Source organism: Centruroides sculpturatus, unplaced genomic scaffold (assembly GCF_000671375.1).
Source record: "Centruroides sculpturatus isolate CEXI.00-Female unplaced genomic scaffold, Cexi_2.0 scaffold428, whole genome shotgun sequence".
Taxonomy (NCBI): domain Eukaryota; kingdom Metazoa; phylum Arthropoda; class Arachnida; order Scorpiones; family Buthidae; genus Centruroides; species Centruroides sculpturatus.
The window spans coordinates 499227-525675 of NW_019384614.1; the positions used below are offsets into that span (position 1 = coordinate 499227).

General features: G+C 27.4%; 3 protein-coding genes across 4 annotated transcripts in view; 2 read left to right on the plus strand and 1 right to left on the minus strand.

The window, feature by feature from the left end:
• Positions 1 to 1044: 1044 nt before the first annotated feature.
• On the plus strand, positions 1045 to 3997 carry LOC111625334 (heat shock 70 kDa protein 12A-like). Its single transcript, XM_023368466.1, has 6 exons — positions 1045 to 1748; positions 1941 to 2116; positions 2189 to 2410; positions 2477 to 2657; positions 2740 to 3077; positions 3169 to 3997. Exons 1-6 carry the CDS (start codon positions 1184 to 1186, stop codon positions 3925 to 3927), a joined length of 2241 nt encoding a protein of 746 aa, XP_023224234.1. The 5' UTR covers positions 1045 to 1183; the 3' UTR covers positions 3928 to 3997.
• A 2046-nt stretch (positions 3998 to 6043) lies between these two features.
• On the minus strand, positions 6044 to 12630 carry LOC111625335 (BLOC-1-related complex subunit 7-like). Its single transcript, XM_023368467.1, has 5 exons — positions 12415 to 12630; positions 9502 to 9564; positions 9373 to 9416; positions 7734 to 7754; positions 6044 to 6123 (listed from the first exon to the last, which is right to left on the minus strand). The coding sequence occupies exons 1-5, from the start codon at positions 12553 to 12555 to the stop codon at positions 6072 to 6074; spliced, it is 321 nt and encodes a 106-aa protein (XP_023224235.1). The 5' UTR covers positions 12556 to 12630; the 3' UTR covers positions 6044 to 6071.
• A 197-nt stretch (positions 12631 to 12827) lies between these two features.
• LOC111625336 (Hermansky-Pudlak syndrome 1 protein homolog) overlaps positions 12828 to 26449 on the plus strand; it is a 25832-nt gene continuing 12210 nt past the window's right edge. For both annotated transcript variants that reach the window (XM_023368468.1, XM_023368469.1), the window contains exons 1-7: positions 12828 to 12983; positions 15375 to 15530; positions 15915 to 16036; positions 19003 to 19105; positions 20795 to 20952; positions 23920 to 24082; positions 25715 to 25778. In XM_023368468.1, coding sequence (XP_023224236.1) covers positions 12867 to 12983; positions 15375 to 15530; positions 15915 to 16036; positions 19003 to 19105; positions 20795 to 20952; positions 23920 to 24082; positions 25715 to 25778 — 883 coding nt within the window. In that variant the 5' untranslated portion in view covers positions 12828 to 12866. The remainder of the gene's footprint in view (positions 12984 to 15374; positions 15531 to 15914; positions 16037 to 19002; positions 19106 to 20794; positions 20953 to 23919; positions 24083 to 25714; positions 25779 to 26449) is intronic.

A 26449-nucleotide genomic window follows, 5' to 3' on the forward strand; every position in this document is an offset into this window, starting at 1 on the left:
TTACTATGTTGCTTTAAAAATATTGGGACATTTATCTATCAGTAACAGTCATGTATGCTACAGACAGTGGTAAGTTATATAATTATATAGCCTAATTTAAAAAAATTTTCTCGTATTTATAGACCTATNAAGTGGGCGGTCCTAAAGCGGAATTTACAGTATATCCCGACATGTAGCAATGTGCACGGCCGCACCCCACCTTTGCCCGGATTTCCTCTTAGAATCTTTAACGCACCACGTGTCCAAACATATTCCGATTCGTGGAACGCTAGCATGCAGTATTATCGAATAATTCTAAAGTATTCACTAATTTTTTAAGTATGCTGGATCACCAAACATTTTGGATGACCGATACCATATTACTGTATCATATTATTTTAATAAGGATAGCCTATATCACACAAAAATGCGATATTAGCAATTAGGCGTATTATTATTCATTAATAATAATAAATGAACAAGATAGATAAAGGAAAGTGACACGTAAATAAAATCACTTTTTATTTTTGTCTCTCCGTCCTATGGGCTTTCTGAGAACCTTTTAATTCACATCGGCCAGCTGAATCGATATAGGACACCGTTTCTTACCGCCCAGGACACCCCTGGCTTGAACCCGCGAGGGGTCTGAAAAAGGCCCTCTTAGTGCCCAAAGCACGGAAAGAGGCAAAAAATTAAAAAAATCCTGTAAGGATCATACTAAAATCCATACTAATTTTATTTAAAAAGTACAATGATAGATGGTTGTGTTTATGATCATAGCTTGTGATTATGCCAATGACAAAATACAGTATATAAATAATATTTATCACTCATGTTTTCAAACTTTATTCCTTTTTAAGTACAAATCATCAGCAAAGATTTAAGTGACGGCATTAGTTTCCATTTCTTGATAATCTAAAAGTACTGTACAGTACATCTTTAGAGAAAACAGAAAAGTAACATTAAATAAAATACAAAAAATTCACTAAAATTTATTATGAAAAATATTAAATTATGATTACTTTTGTAATTAGTTTATGTTTAATTAAAAATGAAATAAACAAAATAATTTATTTTATACTTAAAAGATAGTTACTAATTAAATAAATATTATCAATTTAGGTACCAGTATCCCTGGCAAAGAGAATATAGTATTTTAAGAAAAAACATAAGTGGCTCTCGTTTTCGGTCGTTTTGTAAATCAATGTTGTCTGAAACTGAAACACAAACTTCAATAGAATTTCTGAGAAAAACAGATTCAGAGCCTACTCAAGCATTAAAGAGTCCTCCATTAGTCAAAGAAATGATGAAGAAGATGGCCAGTTATCCTAGTGGAAGCAGTACGATTGAGAATGAATCGTATAATCAAAGTAGCAAAAATATTAAGAAACAGATTCCAGTGACTAGCGAAAACGTAAATCGCAATCAAAGATTTTTGTGGTATAATCAAAAACAATTTTCTCAATCGCCCCCTAAACCTCCAAGATATCTTCAAGCAGGAAAAGCTGGTAAAGAGACTAGAGATTTAGGTATTCAGAATGATAATCTAATTGAAGAAGTCCAGGAAGATAAAAGTGATCATAATTCTTCGATTTTGGATGGAGCAGTGGTTGCAGGAATTGGAAATGGTTCGGTTGATTCTGGTACCTCATCTCCACATCAGTCTTATTTAGTAGTGGTTGCTATAGATTTTGGTACCACATACAGTGGCTATGCGTTTAGTTTTACACATGATCCAGATAATATCCATATGATGAGAAAATGGGAAGGTAAAGAAATTATATTAGTATTTTATCATTTTTAATTTGAAATAAACTCATATTTAGAACTATTTATGACATGCATAGAAATCAATTGATAAACCTTTTTAAATATTTCGGTAGATCATAATGGCGATAGCTTGTACTTCAAAGTAATTTTATATATACAAAAATTTTCAAAATATTCTACATTTTTTATAGGAGGAGATCCAGGAATTATTACTCAAAAAACTCCTACTATTTTGCTTATGACTTCAGAAGGAGATTTTCATTCATTTGGATATACAGCAAGAGATTTTTATCATGACATGGACCCTCAAGAAGCTAGGAAATGGCTTTATTTCGAAAAATTTAAGATGACTCTCCATAATATAGAGGTCTGAACATTTATTTTAAATGATCCAATTCGTGTAATTAAACAAGGTAAATTGTAATATTTTTAAATTTAGAATTTAAGCAGAGAAACTAGAATAACAGCAACAAATGGGAAATCGATGTCAGCTCTAACGATTTTTGCTCATGCTCTACGATACTTCAAAGAACATGCTTTACAAGAGCTATCTGATCAAGCGGCCACTCGACTCCTTGACGATGATATTCGTTGGGTTGTGACTGTTCCAGCAATATGGAGGCAACCAGCTAAACAGTTCATGAGGGCAGCTGCTTATCAAGTAATTTCAAGTGCCAGCCTTTCAATGAGACATAATCAAAAGTTGTAAATCATTCAATTTTTTCAGGCGGGAATAGCATCTCCGGATTTTCCAGAGCAATTACTAATTGCTCTAGAACCCGAAGCAGCATCTATCTATTGCCGAAAACTTCGTGTTTATCAGTTAGTTCCTAATGAACCTTCACCTCAAAAATTGATTCAAAAACCCAATAATGGAGCTATGGATCCTGTGGTAACAGAAACTAATGGTAATATTTTAAAATGTTCTTCCGTTATTGATATTTTATAAACTGTTAATACATTACCTAAAAAAATAATTTATTTTTAAAGGTATACGCTATTCTGTTGTGGATTGTGGAGGAGGTACTGTAGATATAACTGTTCACGAATTACTTGATCAGCAAGGTACTCTAAAAGAGTTGCACAAAGCCACTGGAGGTCCATTTGGATCCGTTGGGATAGATAAAGAGTTCTTAACGCTTCTTGATAATATTTTTGGTGAAGAAATCATGCTTCAATATCGCACAAAGCGCCCAGCTGGTTTTGTCGATTTAATGATAGCTTTTGAAGCTAGAAAGCGAAACGCAAGTCCTTATAAAAACAATCCACTAAACATTTCTTTGCCATTTTCGTTTATCGACTTTTACAAGAAAACTAAAGGCTATTCTGTACGTTTAAACAGTTAATTTTTCATTACGGACACAATATTTCTATTCTACAATTAAAAAAACACTAATGTAAGATAATCTTCTTTTTTAGGTTGAAGCAGCAATTCGCAAATTTAACGATCCTAATATCAAGTGGTCATCGCAAGGGATGCTCCGGTTAAGTCAAGAAGCCATGCTTCGATTATTCGAACCAACTATCAACGCCATCAAAGATCAAATTACAAAAGTATTGGAACGTATACCAAAAATAGCATACTTATTTTTAGTTGGAGGATTTGCTGAATCTCAAGTTCTACAATATGCAATTCGTGGTGCGTTTTCTCATAAATTGAAAGTTGTTATTCCTCAAGGGGTAAGTTTAGCTATCCTTAGAGGTGCCGTGTTATTTGGTTTGGATCCAGGAATCGTCAACATACGCAGATCACGAATGACTTATGGCGTTGGAGTACTCAACAGATTTGTTCATGGTTATCACTTACCAGAAAAAATGATAGTGAAAGATGGTGTAGAATGGTGCACGGATGTTTTTGATAGATTTGTAGTTGCAGATCAATCGGTTGCCCAAGGTGACGTTGTTGTTAGAAGTTACGCTCCGGCTCGTTCTTCCCAGTCTAAAAGTGTTATTCACATATTTTCTAGTAGTTCTCATAACGTTCGTTATGTTACGGATGAAGGAGTGAAAAAATGTGGTACTTTAGTGTTAGATTTACCGCGTTCCACTGCAGAAATTCGAGGAGCAAAGAGAGAAATTCTAACAAGGATGATGTTTGGAGAAACGGAAATTAAAGTTACCGCTCTTGATGTTGCTACAGGAAAATGCGTTCGAGCCGAAATTGATTTCTTAAGTTGACTTTTTAAATAAATTTATCAAATATATCTGTATTATAAAATATTTTAAATGCCAATAAACATTTTATCAATAACTAAAGTTAATGTCAAATCGTAACAAATTTAAATAAAATCAAGCTTGAGAATTCATTATAAAATGATTCCACGATAAAATAATTTAGCTTCCCTCTTTTTTTCAACGCCCAATAAATCAGTTAAAAGAAAAATGTAATATGAAAAATGACTAGATAAGAATCACAACTACAAACATCAGTTGAGAGTGACGGTGACATACAATACAAAACTAATAAGGTTTGTTCTTTACCAATGCTCAGTGAATCTTCAGAAAATAGAGATACATTTTATATATATTAAGTTAGATTTAAATATAGCTGAATTAAATTTCATTTGCACACTAGACACTCTATACCAAAGCAAGGATGGATTTAGAGGGTATTTGCAGGGCGCAGCTGCACCCCTTACGGCTTTCTCGAGTAAAGCAGGTTACGTCAGTTAGTAAGAACTTTTAAGTCATATTGTTTCCTTTCTTCATCCCCTCTAAAGACCTTTTGATCCACTATTGACCAGGACTAGCCTTTACATGAGAGCTGCTTTTTTTTATACTGACATCGCTATCTATCAATGTCTATCAATCTAGGAAAAATACAAAATTAAAATCTGACATAGGATAATACGAGAGATAATCTCAAATCTTAAACTTTGATCAAGGTGTTCGTCACTCATAGCATTTCTTATTTTGATTTTAAAATGATATCGGAAAATGTGAATTTGCAAAGCCCAAACAAGATATTTTTTGTACCGTTTTGGTCAGAATCGAGTATTCTTTTGATTTCAGATATGAAAAGTTAAAGAATTTTTACTTTTTTCAATATAATCCAATCACGAATCATTGTGAAAATTTTTGAATGTTATTAACATATTTTAATTTTAACGAATAATTTTAATAATTCACTTTCTACAACTTTTCTGCTTGGCTATACCTCTAGATTAATTTTAAAAATGTTTTAGCAATACAGCGATGTTTATAAATTCCGATTTTAAAATTTCTATTGCAGAAATAAATTTAAATCGATATTGATATTTTTGATATAATAAGCAGCAACTTTTAAATTATATTATAATTTGACAAGATTTTTTATTCCCTGCTTCACTAATATGATGATTTTCAATTACAGTACATTCACGTTTATTGTTTTCAGTGTTTGCCTTGTTGTTTTCGGAGTTTTACTTATTTATTATTTTATATCTTCTTTTAAGCCTTTTGCTATTGCACGCTTAATAAGTGAAAATATAAATATCTTTTTAGACCTTTACATGCATTAAAAAGTAAAAAAAGGCTGTATTTTGTTTTAAGCCTATAATATTCATTTTACAGCTGTTGTCTGACCTAACCTGCCTTATTAGCAAGGCTATAATCAACACTTAATCTCAGTAGTGGCTGGTACAAACTTGTAGTGATGGGGCTTCAGTAAGACAAAAATCAATATGGATTGAAAAAATTATATCATTAATGAAACTATTAATAAAATATATACTAAGCATGTAATTTACATATGATAAATTAATAAAAATTTAAGAATGGTGATAATAAAACAAACAGGAAATTTCATATTATACAGGAGAGGCTGCAGCCCTTATGGACAAGCCACCACTGTCTCATTTGTGAAGTTAATCAAATTATGAACAGATTAAATTAAATATTTCAAATCAAATTCTTATACCTTAATTAATTTATTTACTTGCATATTCAAAAGCTATAAAGTCGACTGATTACATCCATTATTTCTGACTAAGCAAATATTCTACTAAACTTCTACATATTCTACTAAATATGATAGGTTGAATATCTATTTGAAATATTTAATTATTTTAGTTAAATTTATTCATAATTAAACAATATAAAGATAAAAATATTACTGTGATTCAATGTTAAATAAAAAACATCAATTAAAGCATTTTATTTACAATAAATAATATATACAACTGTTGTGATTATAAAGAATACATTCTAAAATGGTTTATTTCAAGAATAATTAGTTTTAAAGCATAAATTATAATTATTAAAGGATATATAATGGTAAAATATATATATCTTTATGAAAATTAACTTTATACTATTTTTCAAAGTTCTCATTAGCTTCATCTTCAACAATGAAGGTAATGAAGTTGTTCTGTAACTTGTTCTATCATTTGCACACTGAAATTATTATTAAGAAAATATTAAATGTTAAATTTAAAAAGAATATAATATACAATACATATTATTATACTAACTATTAGATTAAAAGACAATTAATTATATAAGTAAATTTATATGATTTAAAAAGCAATTTATATATTAAAAAAATAATTTATTGATAATAATCGTAAATGTTTCATAATCACATAAAAAACTAAGTCCAAATTATACTAATACAGTAATCAAATGATAGAGCAAGATAACTATCTGTATAAATAATTAGTCAAGTTATAGTCAGATGATTAATTGGACTCTATCATTTGATTATTACATAATCATTATCTCTGTTAAAATTATACATAAAACCAACAAAATAGAATCTAATACATAGATATGCTCACATTATAAATTATATTGAGATTTAAAGTTGTTACAGCAGATAACTTCTTATTTTAATAATTAGTTAAACATTAAATAAAAATAATTTTGAAAAATCTTAAATTATATTATAAAAATTATTGGGATTATGACATCAAATTATCTTTTGTATTCCTTCCTACATTTAGAAATTACTTTTGCAACTTTTAAAAAATGACATTTAGGTGAATGTTTTTGAACATATTTTATCTTCAAATGTGAAGATAAAATATGTATAAGTTTGTTGTTTGTCATATTGTTTCTAATCAATTACTATGTGTTCTTTTTAAATTAACATTTAAAAGGAAAGTTCCTATATTGGTTTTTTTTTTTTTACAATTTTCATCATGTTGGCATGCAAAAAATAGATTATTAACACAATCCTAACATAACTTAAAAGCCTTAAACTTGAAAATTGTAATAATTTTCCAAGATTTTAACTCAAATCTCACTTTTTCATTATCATCACTTAATCATTTTTAAAAATTGAAGAGCAATATTTATTTTTTTGGAAGAATGGATATGACCTCATTACTACATAAAGTAAATACAATGTATTAGGTTGTTGCAAATGAAATGGCCAATTTTTATTTCTGTCTTTAAATGTTTATTAATTTAATTTAAAACTTACATATTCAATTGAAATTGTCTCAACCAACATTAATATATTTTTCCCAATGCAATAGAAATGCATTAAAGTTGCAAAAGTTTACTTATTGAGATGTGAACCAATGATCTTATAAGTATGAGTAAGGCATGCTGCACACACATTTTCAGTCATTTTAATTAAAATTCAATTTTCTTGAAAACACACTTTTCTTCAAAACATACTTTCTCTTTGTTCAATAAAGGTTTATACCAAGCTTATCCACATAAACTGTAATATTTAAAATAATCTTTCCTTTGTTAAACATTGTCTTTTTGCTATGTACAGTACATTTAACTCATTCATTCTTAGTCATAAAAGGATATTTGACATATTAAAATGGTCAAAAAATACTAAACTAAATCTTCAAAACATATTTTGAAATTCTTAGTATTTCGTGAATTATAAATAATTTCTTATAAAAAACTTATCTTGTAAAAGAAATATCAATACATAGCACATTAAATACATTATTTTATGTTAAGATATTAAGCAAATAAAAATATTTACTTAAAGGAAATCAATGTAGTAAAATTTAAAATTTGGAATAAAATTCATAACATACCTCTTTTGAATTGAATCCAATCTGAAATATAAAATATTTAAAATGAATACAATATAAATTAAAGCTTAAATTATGTGTTAAACTTTAACAATAACAATTTTGTATTTTATCCTTCCTATTGTGTTTTGTGGTCTATATGATCCATTAAGGCCTTATTCTACTTATAACTTCTGTTTTAATTTAAAAATTTTAGAATATTTTAAGTTATAAAATGTCACAAAAATTTAAAGTGTTTAACAGCTTCTATAAGTTATAGTTTGATTATCCTTTGATTTTTTGTTATTTGTATATTTATTTTATTTATTATATTTCGGTCTACATGACCTATATTTAATATAATGCTTAGTAAGACACACTAAATAAGTTGTAACCAATCTAAAACAAAGATTTCAGATGAATAACACTTATGAACAAGTAACAACAGTTGTTTTAAATTTTGCTTATAAGATGAAAGGTTATGATGTAACTTGCAATATTTTTTTTACAAACTGGGACAGATCTCTTGAAAAGAAATATGACAACGTTAAGTACAAAAAAAAAGCCAGAATTACCAAAAGATCACACATACAAAAAAGACTTTTTCTGTTTGAAGTTTTATTCTGTAAACAATTCAAATATAGTTTCATATGCTCCAAAGAATAAAATTAACATTCATAAGCACATGTACTATGATGCTACAGTAAGTATCAGTAATGACAACATTACTAATCATTACATAATCTTGGATTATAATAAATGCTTATATCATTATGTTATGGCATGAAATAAATCCAGAAATGCATAAAACAAAAATTACAAGAAAGAATAATTCTTGAAAACCTGGGTGAATCCTTGATTCAACTGCTTATACAAAAAAGTCATCATATACTTCAATTCAAAAATTTGCAAGAATTATCAAGATATTACAAGGGACAAATGAAACAGAAGAAAAGGATACTACTAAAATATTAGAAAACAAAAAAATGTAGCATCTATAACTGTTATCTAAAGATAAAGTAAATATTTGTTGTGACTACTCAAATATTTTTGTAAAACACATGTCTTACTACTGTTAAGACTGTAAAAATAATTTTACTAAGAAAAGATATTGTCCAATATTCTTTAAAAAATGTTTTCTTTATATTTTAATATCTTTAATTAAAGGAATCAAAATTAAAAAATGTTAATTTACTATTGTTATTGTGTCATATTGATCCAAACACAATAACTGCAACACAAAACAGAACAAATGGAAAGATTAATTTAATAACAAATATTATTATTATTATATTTGAAACTTATTTTAAATTACTATTGAATTTTAAGATAATAACTTATGATAATACTTAAATTATTATTTTTCTATTATCATAATAACAAGAGCAAAATTTCAAAACATGTACAGAAAATAAGAATCTGTGAAACTTTAAATTTTTAAAATAAAAATTTTTTATTTTAAACATTTTCAGCAATGTGATCATCTTCAAATTCATAGTATTCTGTTATTTGTAAGCTCTGCAAGCAGAAAATGTCCAGATAATTACAAAAACACGTATTAAAATTTTCTTTGATTACCTGAATTAAGCTATCGGCAAACTCATTGAAATATACATAATAAATTTTTGTGAATTATTAATTAAAAATAGCATTTAACACTTACTGTAATTGAAGATGAGTTGTCATTAGTTGCATCCTTTTTAAATTCTGTAAAAAAAAAAAAAAAAACATGGTGTTATCTATAAATAATAATAATAATCATAAAAAGAGAATGAAGAAAGCAAGCACTTACAGCTTCCGAATTTTCAATAGCATATTCTTGTAATGCAAAATTACGAGCTGTATGCATTAATGTCTAATAAAATGATATAATTTAATAATAAAATCATAAAATAAATACTGTATAAAAAATGAATATAAGTTGAGAATTCTGTAAATTGAAAATTTGACTCCCCCCTTTGGCTCACATCTATTGTCTATGCCAAATGTAGATAATAATGTTGTGAGAGTTCAATCCACCATTCTTGAGTTTTGCAACATTTATGCAATGTAATATACACTGCAGTTTGGCAATCTAATGTGTGATCTGGCTTGAGGCAATGTGTTTGCAACACACAAGATGATACCAGGCTTATGATATAACCTAGCATATGTATATCTATACATATATACAGTTGTGGCTGCCAGGAGCAACAACACTGAAAAATAAAATAAACAAAATAACTCGAGACAATGGCAACACTCACTGAACTCTGGTGGGAAACTAAGTATTTTTGCATTGACTCTTCTGGTAAGCACGTGCATATACAATATGTTGCAAAAGTTTCTTTGTGTACCATCATCATTTAATATATTGTGTTTGGAGATTAAATGTATATATTTTGAGTCAAACTCTGTGATAATCTGACTGATCAACTGCACCACCAAGAGAGCAAGCAACATGTAACCAAGATCGTTGATAGGGGTACAATGTGACCTCTTTGTCGAGTCCACTACATAGTCAACTCTGTTTAAGAGAACTTATTCAGACTCTGTTCCATAACTAGCTTTTCATGTTCCCTATGCAAGATTTTACTTTTGGCTCCTCTTCTTTTGGAATATATATATAAACAAATATGATAGAACTGGTTGGTTATTTTTTAACTTTAACCAAAAATGTTATGGAATCTGTCTCATGGCAGCTAAATTTAAAATTTGAGAATGATAATATGGACCGTTTATTTTGAAAGTGGTGTAAGTCCATTTTTGGAAAAAATTGAGAAAACAAATAATATACATACAATTTAGTGTGAACTTTTTATTTATAAACAATTTACACTTAACATTTTAAAATAACCATAAGCTTTGATGAATTGAAAATTTATTGGTAAATGACATTGCATAACCATTGATTTTGAAAGTGGTGTAAGTCCATTTTCTACAGTCTAAGCACTTGGGCTATCCATAAATTACATGTGCATTTTTCTGGAAATTTTTACTTTCCCCTCTTGTCCCAGTTTGTCCAAGTTTTTGTAACCCCTTTCCCTCTATGGATGTCCAACATAACTCTATCCCTGTTAAAACCTTCATCACTTTATGAATGATAGATACCATAAGTAGAAATGAAACATACAAGAAACTTTGAAATAAATATAATAAAATGCATATTGTATAAAATTTAATGAAATAAATGGATGTCCACTAATACTCAACCCTCCTTGTCCAACTTGTCTTAACCCCTCCCTCCCTTTCAGTGTGGACATCATTTAAAGACAGCCCCTTACAACAGAAGAGTAAAACTGTAAATATTACCAACAAATGTACAATTTGATGGACTAGAAAAAAATCCATGTAATGAATCTAAATGAAAAGCAGTGTCTAATGGTAAGCTCATAATAATGATAAATTTATCATAAAATAGTTTAACAATAAGTAAATATTTTTAATGTTCAGAATAAACAATACTATTTTATTTCTTGTTATTATATATGAACAAAATCAGAATAAAACGCAATGTGTTTCAAGTGACATTGAGTTTTACATAATAGAAATTTAATGAATTTTACAGTTTAGTAATTATGAAAGTGGTGTAAGTCCATTTATGGCCCAGAAAGAATATATTAGTTTGGATAAATTCACATAGAAGTCTTTATGCAATCAACTTACATATTTCTAAAGTCATAGAAACATTGTCAAACTTAGTACACTTTGTTTATATTTTTGAATCAACTAAAATGCAAATGTTTAAATATCTCGAAAGAAGAAAAAATGGACTTACACCACTTTCAAAATAAACAGTCCATATAATACTGATTATTTTTTTATACATTTTAGTATCCCCTCTTTGTCTTGAATTGTGCCAGCTGTTGCACCTGCCTAGTTACAGCACTGTCCATATAGCTATAGTACCTTATCTAAAGTAACAAGAACACCCTAGGGATTGTTAATGGTATTTGATTCTGTCCCTTGTATACATGTCTTAGGAATGCCATACAATATACATGGAAACGTCAAAATTTATCAAAATCTTTCCAATCATTTATTCAATCTTGTAAAATGCATTATAGCTGGCAAAATTTTCTTCTAGACATTTTCTAGTATGCTTAAATGAAACTGCATCTTTATGAAAAACAGATTTACTTGATTCACAAACAATTTCTTCTTCATATTTTTCCACTCATTTTCTTTTAATCATATTACTTACTTACTTTAACAAATCTCAACAAAAATTGTAGTATAGAGAATCCTGGGTGATGATGTACTGTACAGTACCTTATGATTAAAGATACATCCCTGTAAATTTTCCGTAGAATAGTGCTACCTAATATGGGGTGCTGCTCTAAAAGAGCCACTGATAGTGTGCATTTAAATGGATTGCTCTACCAATCAATGCTCTATTAACAGGAGTTCCACTATATGTAAAACCTAGAGGAGAAAATTAGAAGTGTAGAAGAGAGTTCTATTAAGTCAGGGGTTCCCAGCCTATATTTGTATAAACCCGTTTTAAGATAACTTTTTCTTTTGATTTATTGCTAAAATCTTATCAGGGACACGACACGTGGCGGTGTCGTGTCCTCTAATTCGAGAACGGGAGTCTGTCCACCTTGTAATATTATTGTATACATTTGGCATGAACAACAGAAGGGATGAATCGAAAGTTAAATTTACAGAATTCTCGGTACCGAATTCTCTATTCTTAACAAAAAAAATGATTAAATGTGCTCACTTCATTAGTTTTAGATCCTCGAATGACTTGCCTCGTAAGGGATCCTGCGCTATTTACGTTAACTTGAATTCTTTCAGATAAACGTTGCTTGGATTCCGTAAATAAACCTCTAGCACTCGAAACTGTACTTCCCGTGGCCATAATTATATATAAAGAAGCTTAAAACACAATTTTCTTCCGCCACTCTCTCACTCGTGTTTACATCTCTTCTCTTACGATTCCCGAGCGCAGAATAAAACGAAATAGTTAAAAATAAATCAATAAAAAAATATATAAATTTAATACAATTTTTAGATACAGAATCTGAAAAATAATTAATTTAAATGCGATTTATTAATTTACTATAACGTAATTTTATTTTTTTATTTAAGAAATTCGTTTATATCGTATCTCGTGTTAGTGATGTAGAGTGTTTGTAAACAGTTTAATCAATTTGTTTTAGATTTTTAATCATGAAAGGCATTTTAGTATTTGATGAGTTGAATGATGTGATTTTTATGAAAATGGACGAGAGTTTACAACAGCATTTTTATACGGTTGGAGTTCAGAATGGCTTAATTAATCCTAAAGTAAATATTAATCATTTTATAATGTTTCTTCACAATACATATTTACAGCTCAAACATCTCAAGCTGTATATAAGCTACATATAGTGGTGTGTTATGCTACTGGTCTTCACCAATTGGGGGCCCAAACCAGTCTTTTAAAATTCATTACTGTGGTAAGAATTAGAATTTGGGCCTTATCTGGAAACCCTAGATTGACTGCGCTTGGCAGACTCAACAGTTCTGGAACCATAGAGTATTTTTCTGCTGAATGTCCTCTACGGTAGTGCTCTTTCGGTGTTTTGACATCACATTTGGTAGCATCTTTCATTTACGCTACCTATCGCTACCTGAAACTGACTGATGAGGCTTTTTGTTCCGATGCAATGTCACTTGTCGTTCGGCAGATCCAGGTTGCTATGTAACAGCTACTGATTTGCTCGGTTACAACTGCTGAGTCTGCTGAACACAGCCATTGTCTGTGTAGTGCAGGTGCAGGGTGCATTGGGGTATCGAACTTAACTGCCGGAAGTCATGTTAAGAAAATGAATGAGGCAACCGGGAATTCTCCTCAAAAACTTTTACTAAGGAATTAATGGTAATGACATTTATTTTGAATAATTTGATTTTAAATTTTGTCATCAGAATTCTACATGGGGCCCTCTAATTCAAATTTGCCTGAGTTTCATCAAGGTATAATATGCCACTGGCTACTTAAGCTTATACAGTATATAGCTTACCTCAAGAAGTTATACAATGATTTAACAGTTTTGAGGTGCTTCTGCTTCTTCCATTGATATCCACATGTAAATAAATAAACAAAATTTCAGAAAAATCTGTTGTCAAGGAGTTAATGTTATTTTTTAAATAATTTTTATATTCTTTTAGTCAACAAAAAGTACTGGCTTGCCATACAATGCTATAAAAAACAAAATAAAATTTGCATAAAAATATTAATTATCAATTACTACTAGCTATCTAATATTGTGTGTTTTTAGTTATAAAATAAATGCACATCATGTTCAAAATTAAAAGGATGTTTCTGATTTTTTTTAAATTAAAAGAATCATTTATGATGATGTTTATTCATTCAGAATAAATATTATGGCTGAATATTTATATAACATCATAATTAAAAATTTTGAGTTTGATTGTTTATATTTTAGATCAAATTTCAGTAATATAACTTGTGACAAGAATAAGTGCAAATTATGACAATATTTGTAATATTGTTATCATAGTTAAAGATTGTCACTGTCACCATCGCTGTTAGATAAGAATAATTTTTTAAACTAAGAGTTTTACAGTAATTTAAGATTTTGAATCTATAATTAGTTAATTTAATATAACAGTATACAAATACATCAAACAAAATCTTTACTATCCAGTAAATAATTTTAATGTAAAATTTGACAAACATTTTTGATCTTATGCAATATCTGCATCAGATCAAAAACATTCTAAATTGGAATATGCAGAACCAATTTCAAAATTTTTAAATAATTGAAACAATGTTGTTGACATGATGTAGATCTTGTGTAAGATCGAAAATATTTTGTTGAATTTTACATTAAATTATTTACCGGTTGGTAAAGGTTTTGTTTGATGTATTTAGTCATTGATCCAGTTATCAAGAATCAAGAATGTAATTTTACCAGTATATATATATATAAAAGAATAAATTGATTATTGTTGATTATTGTTATCATTATTTCTTTATTTTCAGATAAATATATTCTTTTATGCTTTCTTTTTATGTAAGCAGTCTCAACATATGGCTGATAACATGCAATCATTAACAGTTATTATTATTGGTTTTTTTTTTTTGACATGACCATTTAATGTTAGAGTTGAGAAAACCAGGGTTTCTTTTAATACAGTCTTATTACTTATTATGCTTAATGTTATCAATGTACATGAGTCCTAAAGTGATTATAAACAGTTCATGTTAAATTTCACTTGACAATATTTCAAATGATAATGATTGAAATAATTTATCACCAACTCATATCATTTCAATCATCTCAATTGAGAACATTTAAATTTAAATGGTTCCAGCTGAGCTACTTTAAATGACATCAACTGATATTTTTACTAAGGAATTAATGATAATAACATTTCTTTTGAGTAATTTGATTTTAAATTTTTTCTTCATTATATAAAAACTGGATAATTCTATTAAAAAGATGTTATCAAAATTACATAAAAGTCATAAATTATATATTGTATATAATTTATAAATTTTATCCAAATCAATTGAACTGTTCATTTTCTTTTTATCAACAATTTTAAAAACAGGAATGATTATTATTTTTTTGATAATATCTTATTCTATATCTATATTATTATCTATATTCATTAATATTTTAAAAATTAATATAAAATATTTCAATATTTTTGTTTTTATTAATATAGGAAAATGATAAATTAACTAAACATTCCATTAGTAAGGATGTAATGGTACAGTTATTTTCACCCCTTATTGCTTCTCAAAAAGTGATGCAAGCACAATTTTTTAATATGTATAGAACAGTGGAATGCAATGATGGAACTGTTATGGTTTTTACTGAGGTATGTGTGAAATTTTATATACATCTATCCCAATATTTTTCTTATTGTTTTAATTTTTGTTCTGTGGGCACTAAGAAAGCATTTTTCTACTACACATATGAGATTGCCCAAGCCCAAAATAGGGATGAGGTGTGATATATCTAGTACATTTCTTGAAGTTTCTGATTTGGACTCAAACCTGGGCTTCTCAGAGTAGTTGCTAACTCCTTTACCATCTTGCCATCTGCCATCCATTTATTTTAATTTATGCAATGTTTGATTTATATAATTTTGATACAATATAAACTTTTATGTAATAATAATCATATCTTCAATAATATACTTTTTGATAATACTTATTTTATAGATTAAAAAATAATATAATAAATTTAATTTCTTTTACAGTTTTTAAATTATTTATTTATTGGAATTGGTAATCTTGAAGAAGATACATTATGTTTGGTTAGGCGAAGATTGGGTATTTTTGTATCCCTTGTGAAGATTCTTTATGGTCCAGCAATTCACTTGTGAGTAAAAGTTCTATTTCAACAGAAGGTATTCATAATAATTGATAATTAAGTTAAAGGTAATGACACTGAAAATTTTCATTGCACTTATCTTTTTCTAACAGTTAGTTTTTATAAATATTAACTTTTTTGATATGGGATCAATGTGACCTTAGGTATTTGCTTGGTGTAGTCAGTAGCTAATTGCATAATCAATTATACTTTAATATCAGTACAATATTGAAAAAATTGTTTAAAAAATATTGAAAAACAGGAAGATATTTTATTGCAATTTATGAAAATAAAGAAGATAACTGTAAAAAGTGTTTATTTGATATGTGTTTATAAATTCATTATTAATTCACTTTTATAACCACTTAAAAGGAGTTTTTTTTAATGAATAAATGGAAATGTACTTGATATCAAATTTTAATTCTCAATTGGTATCCTCCTCATTGTTTTCTGGCACACAAATATCTGTGTGTTCTAAACATAGATATTTGCATGCCAGAGAAACAATGAGGAAGATATCAAATGAGAATTAAAATTTAATATCAAATGCAATTTGGAAAAGACAAGAATACGTGAGATAAAATCAACTGACGAAGGATAATAATAGGCCTGAAATGTACATATTGGTCTAATAAAATCTCAGTGAACTTTCCAATTGAAAACTGTGGGCTGATAAGTCCTACAAATTGATAGCAGATTCAAGAGTAGCTATTAAGAAGATTAATTATTTTTTTATCAAACTTTAAATTTATAATAATGACAATCATGTGACAATATGTTACATAATCAGATTAGATAGTACTAAGCCTTATTAGATTTAATTCACATGAAATGATAATGATTGTGATAATGGAGGAAGGAGGAGCTGATAACTGATATGTCATATCAAATGAATGAGAGTGAAAAGGTTTTTTGTTAAAATGTTTTGTTTTCTTGATTTTGGCATAAAAAATTTTTTTACAAGATATTTTAAATTTTCAGACTTTTTGGTATACTATGTTTATAATTTTTTAATGTCTATGAATGGAAAAAATTCATTGTAAGATACTGCTGTGCAATTGTTATGAACTTAAAGAGTCTGAAATGCTTTTTGTAAAGTGTGGCACCATAGAGAAACAAAGTATTCAGGCAAAACAATTTCTGTGTCATATCTATTTTTTTATTTTTTATTATTTTTATTGATATAATTTTACATTGTAAACAATAGTATACAAAAAATTACCATCCGACAAAATTATACAATATATGAAATAAAGTTAAGTATGCATTTTCTGATTGCATTTTGTCTCTCTGTGATATACTGTTCATAGTAATTTTAAAGCATACATGAAAATTGGCAAAAAAGACTAATAAAATGGTGTATAATTAATTCTTGTACATAATAAAGTGAGATTTATGTAAATAATGTTATACTTCTGATGATGTTCCTTTCCTATTGGTTTTATTCTGGAGTCATTTCCTAAAACTTGACTAAAGGCTGTAGTTTATGTATGATAGTGTCTTATCCATGAAAAAGTGAATATTCCTTTACAACATTTGCTTTTGCAGTTTATACATAAAATTGGCAACAGACCATCCTCTTTTGTAGTTAGAAATAAGTATTAAAGAGTACACAGAATAATGTTTTTGAAATTAATTAAGTGGCCATCTCTATTTTGCAACCAAATTTATGATTCCAAAGTGTGACAATTTAAAAGTTTTAAATCAATATTTTATGTATTTTTATTCTCAAAAAAGAATAATAAATTATGCTGAAAAATAAAATAGTTTTATTTTGATAAAACAAATGAAAACCTGTATTTAAGTTTTTGAACTCAAATATAGCAAATTTATTTCAAATAATTTATTATCATTAATAATATAACAACTGTTTAATCTACAATAGAAAATTAATAATTATATGTAATGGACTGACTTTTACATACAACATTAAACAATTCAATTTACAAATTAAAATTACGTGGAAAAATCTCATTTATCAAATAAAATTTTAGAAAACACTGAAAGATTGACAATGAAATTTTTATTTTAAACTTAAAAGAATTTCATTATAGCATTGTTGTTTGATGTAACCTCTAAACTAATGGTTCTCAAAATATGGTTGGTAGACACATCCATGAACATTCTGCAGATAGTCCTCAAGATTGAAATAGTTATGTTCTAAAAGCAATTTTGTGTTATTTAGCCAGAGGATTAAAATATCTTCACATATTGCATATCTTTTATATTAAGTTACAGGACAGACAAAATATTATGGCACAAATTCAAGGTGATATTTACAAGATAAGGGAGTGGACAGGGCATAGGAGTTCCACAGTTCATCCATGACTTGGCTTAAATGGTCCACAGATTAATAACTTTAAGAACTCCTGCCCTAAATAAAAAGTCCTTCATAGTGTTAGTTTCCTATCAAAAATTGTTTTAAAATAGTGTTACATTATTATTGTCAATACTTTGTAATCTAATCATATCAAGTTTTATTTAAAAATGTAACTTCTCCAGTATATACTCAATCACACACAACTTTGAATAGCACCAAAAAGATTTATTCAACATAAAAAACTAATGAAAACTCTTATTGTTTAAACTTAAATATCATTTGATTTCTATTTACAATACTTACTACTATATTTGCAATACTATTTCAATTAAGTATTTAGTGTCTTAGCATTTTGTTTGTTATTTATATTTTACCATTTACTTTTCTTCATTCTCAAACTAGAGCTTGCTTATTATTTACCACTAAAAGGTGTTTCATCAGTTAAATTTAATGAGAGGAGCTATTAAATTAGAATATTACTGTTAATTATATCCTAGTTATATTAGAATGAGATATCAAATATAACTTTTCAAATATGTGTGATATTTTATTCCATATTTTACTGTAAAAGTTATGTTTCATTATTTCATTTTTGTTTTCATTACTATTAATCACTAAAAGTAAATTGTTAATTTTAAATCATTGAATTTTACAGAATGAAAGAAATTGAATCGTATGATAAAAGATGTCATTTCTTATCTAAACTTCTAGATACATGGGAATGTTTGAGAAAAAAAGAACAAACTTTTCTTGTTGAGGTACTGTACATATATACAATATTTTGTGTTCTTCAATGGAATGAAAATGTTATTACAAATTATAAGGAAATATCTTTATTTGTAACTTATATAGAGCTAATTTTAAATGAATGTAATAATTTTAGAATGGATAGCTTAAGATTATAATAATTTTATTACATGATTTTATCTTTTAATACTTTACATAATCATGTTGAAACATTACATCACTCAACATTACATAACATTGAACATAAACATAATATTCTAAAATATTTTAATGAAGATAAACAAATTTTTATTAAATATTTTAGAATGTTTTATGATGGAAATCAGAAATAATAGCAAAAATGCCAACTAAATGTTAGTTCAATAAGCTAACATTTAGTTGGCATTCCAGTCCTAATATCTTTTACATACTCTAAGATGTACTCCATTTCTAAATGTTAGCCCATTGAGCTAACGTTTAGTATGTAAATGATATTAGGTCTGGAGTGCATCTTGTTTTGATAGTTACAAGTAATCTTTTTTAAAAATATAATACTTACTCACTTATACTCATTACTTTTTGAGGCTATGCAACTGAAGAGAAAAATTAAATTGCATTTTTAAATGCATATTGTGATCAAGATGTCAGATAAGAGACTACAGATTTGGTAAATAAACTTTTCTAGCAAAATATGTATTATTGAAGTCTCACATTTAATTATTTGAAATATGTTTATTTAGATAATAAAATTTTAAATAATAAAGAATAAAATTTGCAAGAAAAAATTTAAAATAGAGATTTTTGAAAAATCAAATGAAAATAGTTAATTTTAGTTTTCTTTAGTTTACATAAATGATATAAAGAAATTATATGGATTTTGCAATAAAATTTTTATTGATTTTCTTATAAATTGATTTTTTCTTGTAATTTATACTATAGTTAAAAAGTAGAACTCTGTTCTAATTAAATACAAATCCCTGTTTAATTGCTAGTTTAGATATTTCCATGATAATTCTATTTTTTAGAACAGTATTTCTGTTCATAAAAATTATGGTTTAAAGAAAACTTTATGGAAATTTTATTCCAGAAACTATCTAATTTCATTGGTAAATTAAATGATTTATAGTGCAAATTTTTCAATCATCTTGGCAATCAAATCCTTCCTAGCATTGAAGAATATGAATAATGTGAAACATACAGTTATGATTGCTTAATTTTTAACTTAATTATACCAGATATTTAAAAGTATATTTTAACTTTAATTTACATAAATTGTTTATGTAGAATTTTTGTTATATAAATTAATTTTAATTTATATAACAAAATTTTAATTTATATAACAAAAATTCATTAAAAATTCAAATTAATTTGTTTCAAATAATTTTTGAACTATTTTGTATTTTAAATTTATCTAACAAGTTTTATTTTGTTATTTACATATTTGAAGAAAGTTGAGTAGTTCAAGTAAAAATTTTAGATTAATTATTAGTGAAATATTTAATTTCATTTTCTTGAAAAAGAATAAGGAACATAAAGCATTGACAATTTAGATTTAAGAACAATTTATAATGGATCTAGAATTCTAAAAATGATGAGCTAGTCTTATTCAAAGTTCCAGATCTATGTAATAATAACAGTCTTTAAAATCAGCTAAATAATAATTAATTATATATTAAAATTAACTTTGACAGTACATTAAAGTATTATAAATTTTTATACAGGCCATTGAAAGATTATTGGTAACAACTAGCTTGAGCACTGAATGTATAAATTTGTTGCAGAAGGTTTTAGAGAAAATGAGATCTGTTGATTCAAATCAAGACTCAATTTGTCACTCTTTTCTTTTGGTAGAAAGTAAATTATTAGCTTTTTATTCCAGGTATGAATAATATTAATACTGAAAATTAATGACAAATTAAAACTTAAGATAATAATTTTTTTTAAATTATATTCTTAAAAATAAATAATAACCATCACTAAATGATAAATAATGGATTATGTAGATAGGATATGAATGAATAGTATTTTTATTTGTTTCACTTTACAAACTAAAAATACTTCATTTTCTTGATTCTAAGATGTACTTTTTACCCATTTTTTTCTTCAGAAATGCTTCTTAAAATCAATTTTTTATGTCCAAAATAATTCCAGTCCAAAACATTACCTCTCTTGCGCATTTGTTGTTTTTCTAACTCATTACTTAAAACTAAATAAAATTGATTATTTAAAAATTTTTTCCTTTGTAGAAAAAATCTTAATATTCAATTTTAAACTCATGGCACATATTAGAATTTATGGTGTCCTAGAATTAAGAAAATATGATATTAGATTTTTTTAGATAAATCATTAATCTTGTACTAAAAGAAATTATGCTTAGTGTTGGAAGTAGTAAATATGCTTTTAGTGAATTTCTGATTATAATTTAATTAAGCAATAAACTTACCAAACCAGAAATTGCTTTATATCAGTGGTGTGCCATGACATTTGATGATAGGGAAGCTGTGTTTCTGTAAGAAGCCGACTTCCAGGGGCAATCAGTTAATTGCATGTCAGTGATGGTCTAGGGTTCATTCATATTCATTTGTTCGATAAGCCAATAAAAACTGTAGACTTCTCTAAATGTATTTTTAAGATCACAATTACATTCTGAATCGCTAGCCACAATATAAGGGCTACAATTAAAAATAAAATAATGAAAACTTGCTTGGTGAAATAAAATGGTGGATGTACATACCTGGTACAAAATATTCTTCAATTGTATGAATATACTTTTAAAGAAAATTATAATTAATATAGCTTTGTAAAGAAACGTACATAAAAATAACAAAATATTCTTTACTTTTTAAACCTTAAAACAATCCACTTAGTCAAATAGCTCCCTACGAGTGGCTAATAGAGAATCAGAGTAGGTTGCAGTGCGTACATACACGCAAACTGCCAAGTTCTGAGGGTTTCGATACTGGTCAATGTCAAATACCTCTTTTGTTGCATCACTAATATACCTTGAAGGGCATGACAGGGTTGTTGTAAATTTTAAACGTTTCTCGTCGTAGCTGTAAAAATCTAAATATGTTAAACTTAATAGATTGTCCATCGTTTATTTTCTAACTAATTCGTTTTAGGACTAGGTGTCCATGGAAATTTCCAAAATTTACTTTTCAGTCACTCTCATTGAACTGGAAAAATTTCTGTCTTTATTACATCTAATATTATGAAGAAATCAGTCCCCACTGTACTTGGCTAGAGATTGGTTTGGTTAAGATTTTGTTTAAGTAATAGTCCAGCTCTTTCAGCAGGGTTTTATTTATATCCCTAATTCCCAAATCTCTTAATTATTTAACTACTTCTTAAGTAGAAATAAGTTGAAACTGATTACTTTGTACTTGAATATTTATAATCTTGGGAAAAAAGTGGAAAGACAAATTTTATGACAATGGATACATAAATCATAAATTTAAGGAAAATAAATTCTACAGCTTTTTCTGTACTTTGTGCATCTCATTCATTAAATTTAGTTGTAAATGATGCTGCCAAAATAACAGTTAATTTTTTAACATTGTACAAGAATTGTGCAAGTTTTTTCCTGCATCCCCTTATAGATGAGACATACTAAATCATAATATCACTAGTTTAACATTGAAATCTGTTATACAAAATGGGAGAGCAAAATAAAAGCAGAATAAATATATCAAATATTTTAATGGATTTTTTTTAAAACTCCTGTTAACTATACAGAACTATCATAAAAACATACCAGTAAACTCCTATTGGTTGGGTTAAGTTATAAATCTACTTGCGATTCACATAATGGGGCGAGGGCAGCCAAATATCTAGCAAGCAGGCGGTTAATAGCCCAGATCTGGTCTGGAATAGAATCATCGAAAGCGTTATGGTGTGTAGCATCCACCAGCTAAACTGTGTGAGGTTGGTGCTCTGTGAAGCACATGTGTGAATGCATATAATCTGGCTGCTTGGAAACTGTCCCACATTCGACAATACAGCACTTCCATTCTGCCACTGATATTTGAATAAACAATAGCAATCTTATCATTTTCTTCATATGTAGTATAGAAATTTGTAATAAGATACATAATGCGGTTATAATAAAATATTAATTTTAATTAATTCAAAGTATGTTAAAATACAAAATAATCGTACAATATGTCTTAATATTTTAGAAAATACAAGGGAATTGGCGCTTCCAAGGATGGCACGCCACTGCTTTATATTATCGTTTTATTGCAGCTAAGGTTTTCCAAATAATAATTTAATATTGTTTCATATATTCAAAGAAAAGAATAAATACAAAATATGTATTATAATGCATTGTATTAATTATTTATTAGTTATAAATATTATACCATTAAATAATCAGTAATTATATAGTGAAGCATCAAAAATCCAGATCTAATTGACACCACCTCCATTCAAATTTTCAAATATACTTTTAAATTAGCATTTTAAATACTGTAAATTCCAAATATGCTGTAATTCAAGATTAGGTATTCTAAGATCAAGCCATCTTTTCACAAGGAATGTAGGAATACTTACAAAGATTCAGAATATAATTTACATAATCTCTATATTTAAGAAAAATACACAAAAGTAATCATAATTTAAAAAGTAAAAAATTCTGAATTCTGAATGAATGTTAGAACATCAACAATGCAAAGCCAAAAGAACATTAATAATCAAGTTACCATTGAAAAGGTTAATTTTCATTTTTTGACAGTTGAATTCAGATTTTTGACATCCAGATTTTCAATGCTTCATTGTATTTAATAAATTATATGTTTTATTTCATAAATGCCTGTTTTTAATAAACTTTTTGATGTTTTTTTTCAAGTCGAAATGCTGTAGAACTTTCAAAATCGAGCTTACTAATGCTAATTTTATTAGCTTTGACTACATGTTCTTCACTTGATGAATATAAAAATATTTTTAATAGTACAAAATTGAGTGATAGAGAATCTCTATCAAGTAAACAACAAAGCTCAAATTCTGAGGAGGTATGATTATTTCTGAAATTAAATATAAATATTGTCATTGTTTTTAATTATATTCTAGTAGTTATGTTTCATCTTTCTATAATATGATATCTTATTTTATATATAAAAATATAATTTAAAGATAATTTCATTTATTATAAAGTTACAAAAAATATATATAAGTGAAGGAAGACACACAAAAGAGTGTGTTTAACTTCATTATTGAATTAAAGCTGTCAGTATAAAAAGGGCCAATGTTCAGCAAACCTAATTTTGCATAAACTGCATTTGCAAAAAACTGAGTTGTATGAGCATACTGAAAGATACAGTCTTTGTGATTGAACTAAATGATAAATTACATTTAATTTGTCTATTTATTGGCAGTGGCAACTGCATTTTTGACAAGGTTTTCACAACAGTGAGGAACAAAAGCTTTGAACTTCAGCCTGTTTTGAATTGGACAAATAACAGATTATTTCTTACAAATAAGAATTATTTTTTTTTATTAAATCTCCAGTGTATTTACATTTCATTTTCTATGTAGACAACTTTCTAATATTTTTCTGAATGCATGAAAAAATTTTATATGCAACATTTGTGAGTAAAGCTGGGTATCATATCCTTCTTTTCTTACTCTCCTTCTGATTAGTCATAACTGGCAATTTCTTCACTCAATACATTTACTTAGGTACTCTTGTGCACTTTGAGAGAAATAGGTTAGAGTTTTCTCATGCCATGAACTTTGGCAGCTTTAAGAGGTACTTGAGCATCACACAATGTAGGAGCAGCTAAGTTTGGTGTCACATTATTCTACAGTATGAGAAAGTTTGTTTCCACTGACCCAGTCATAAACTTGACGACTCATATTTATGATGTGCATTATATTGTCACATCCATGTGTTAATTTATTAGAAAAATAAATTACTTTAGAAAATATTGTTGTCTAATAATTTGACACCAAAATATTGTAGCTCAGGTCTCTCTTATAAAGTAATAATTATTAATTAATAGATAATACTTGAAAAATTTTACTAAACTAAGAATGAAATTTTCCTAGGATTTGTTTTTATGGTTCTGTTACCACCAAATAATGAGTGAATGGTTAGAGCAATTCAATAAGGGCTAAATATTCCTGGACATCAGACATTATTGATTTGTCTCAGGATTTCAACATGCTCCCATGTAACACTGAAGGGAAATTTTAGTCTATCTTATGTACTACACGATGCAGCTTGCCTTAGAGACACAATTTCACTCATAAAGTGAATACTGATAAAATATGGACTTTGGTCTTTTTGAATTGACAGATTCCATTGTGTATATGGAACAATGTTAAAAACTTAGGTATTATTAATATCTAATACTTAGAATTAATGAATGAAATTTGCAAAATATCTAACTTGCTAATTGCCTTGGAGTATGTTCAATGATATTGTTAAATTTATTCCAATAAATTAATTAATAAACTGAGAAATTTAATATTGGGAATTGATTTAAACAATAATACTATAGTATCTATACACCATAGAAATATTAATAAAGAAGATATATTAGATTAAATTTTTTTTTTGCAAAGTAATTATTTTAATTATTCATTATTTCAAGATTAAAATTATTTTAAAAATTGGCCTTTTATATATTTTTTATTTTTAGTACTTTACTCCACAATCAAGTATTTCCTCAAGGATGCATATTTCAGAGAATGAAAATGTTCATAGTAAGTAAATTATTTAATTAAAATTATATTAGACTCTGTACAATATATAACATTTTCAAAATTAAAAAGAAATTTATGTAAAATACAGATATGATAATTTAATTTTAATTTTGAAATAGAAGTTATATATATCAGAAATGAATTTGATTTTAAACAATACTAGAGATTAGAATTATCAGGTTATAATGCATTTTTAATCAGTTAGAACTAGATTAAAAAGTAAATATTCAGAAACTTCAGTAGAAACTTAGCAATATTGTTCTGTCAAAATATGCAATGTATTGTGTTATTTACTTAAATACAATTTAAAAAAAGGTAATGCTTTAGTTAGGATACACCAACGATTTTCCTCTTAATTATATTTTCAATAGAGACATACATGCTAGACATGTCCAAAACACATCGAATATGTGATGGCAAACTAATTTAAAAAACGCTATAAACAAAAAATCGTAGGACTACTTACCGACTGTGCACCGCCATCGCTGAAGCTTGTTTTCGTCGTGGAACTGCACACTGCAGGGCGGACGCGCACACAGCGTGTCACGTGACCTGGCTTCGACGTCAGTCGCCCACGTGACTACAGCTCTGACGCGTTTCCGGACAACTTTTTCTCGTGGCGGAAGAATTCGTTCTGTTTGCACTATACCTCGCAGGCGTCACGTGATAGA

Excerpts from the sequence above, each read along its gene's own strand:
- LOC111625334 (XM_023368466.1), top strand. The coding sequence starts at position 1,184 with ATGTTGTCTGAAACTGAAACACAAACTTCAATAGAATTTCTGAGAAAA. Across the intron at positions 2,117-2,188 it reads TGACTCTCCATAATATAGAG|AATTTAAGCAGAGAAACTAG; the intron begins GTCTGAACATTT and ends TTTTAAATTTAG. Across the intron at positions 3,078-3,168 it reads AGAAAACTAAAGGCTATTCT|GTTGAAGCAGCAATTCGCAA; the intron begins GTACGTTTAAAC and ends CTTCTTTTTTAG.
- LOC111625335 (XM_023368467.1), bottom strand. The coding sequence starts at position 12,555 with ATGGCCACGGGAAGTACAGTTTCGAGTGCTAGAGGTTTATTTACGGAA. Across the intron at positions 9,565-12,414 it reads GAGGATCTAAAACTAATGAA|ACATTAATGCATACAGCTCG; the intron begins GTGAGCACATTT and ends TCATTTTATTAG. Across the intron at positions 6,124-7,733 it reads TTGGATTCAATTCAAAAGAG|TGTGCAAATGATAGAACAAG; the intron begins GTATGTTATGAA and ends TAATAATTTCAG.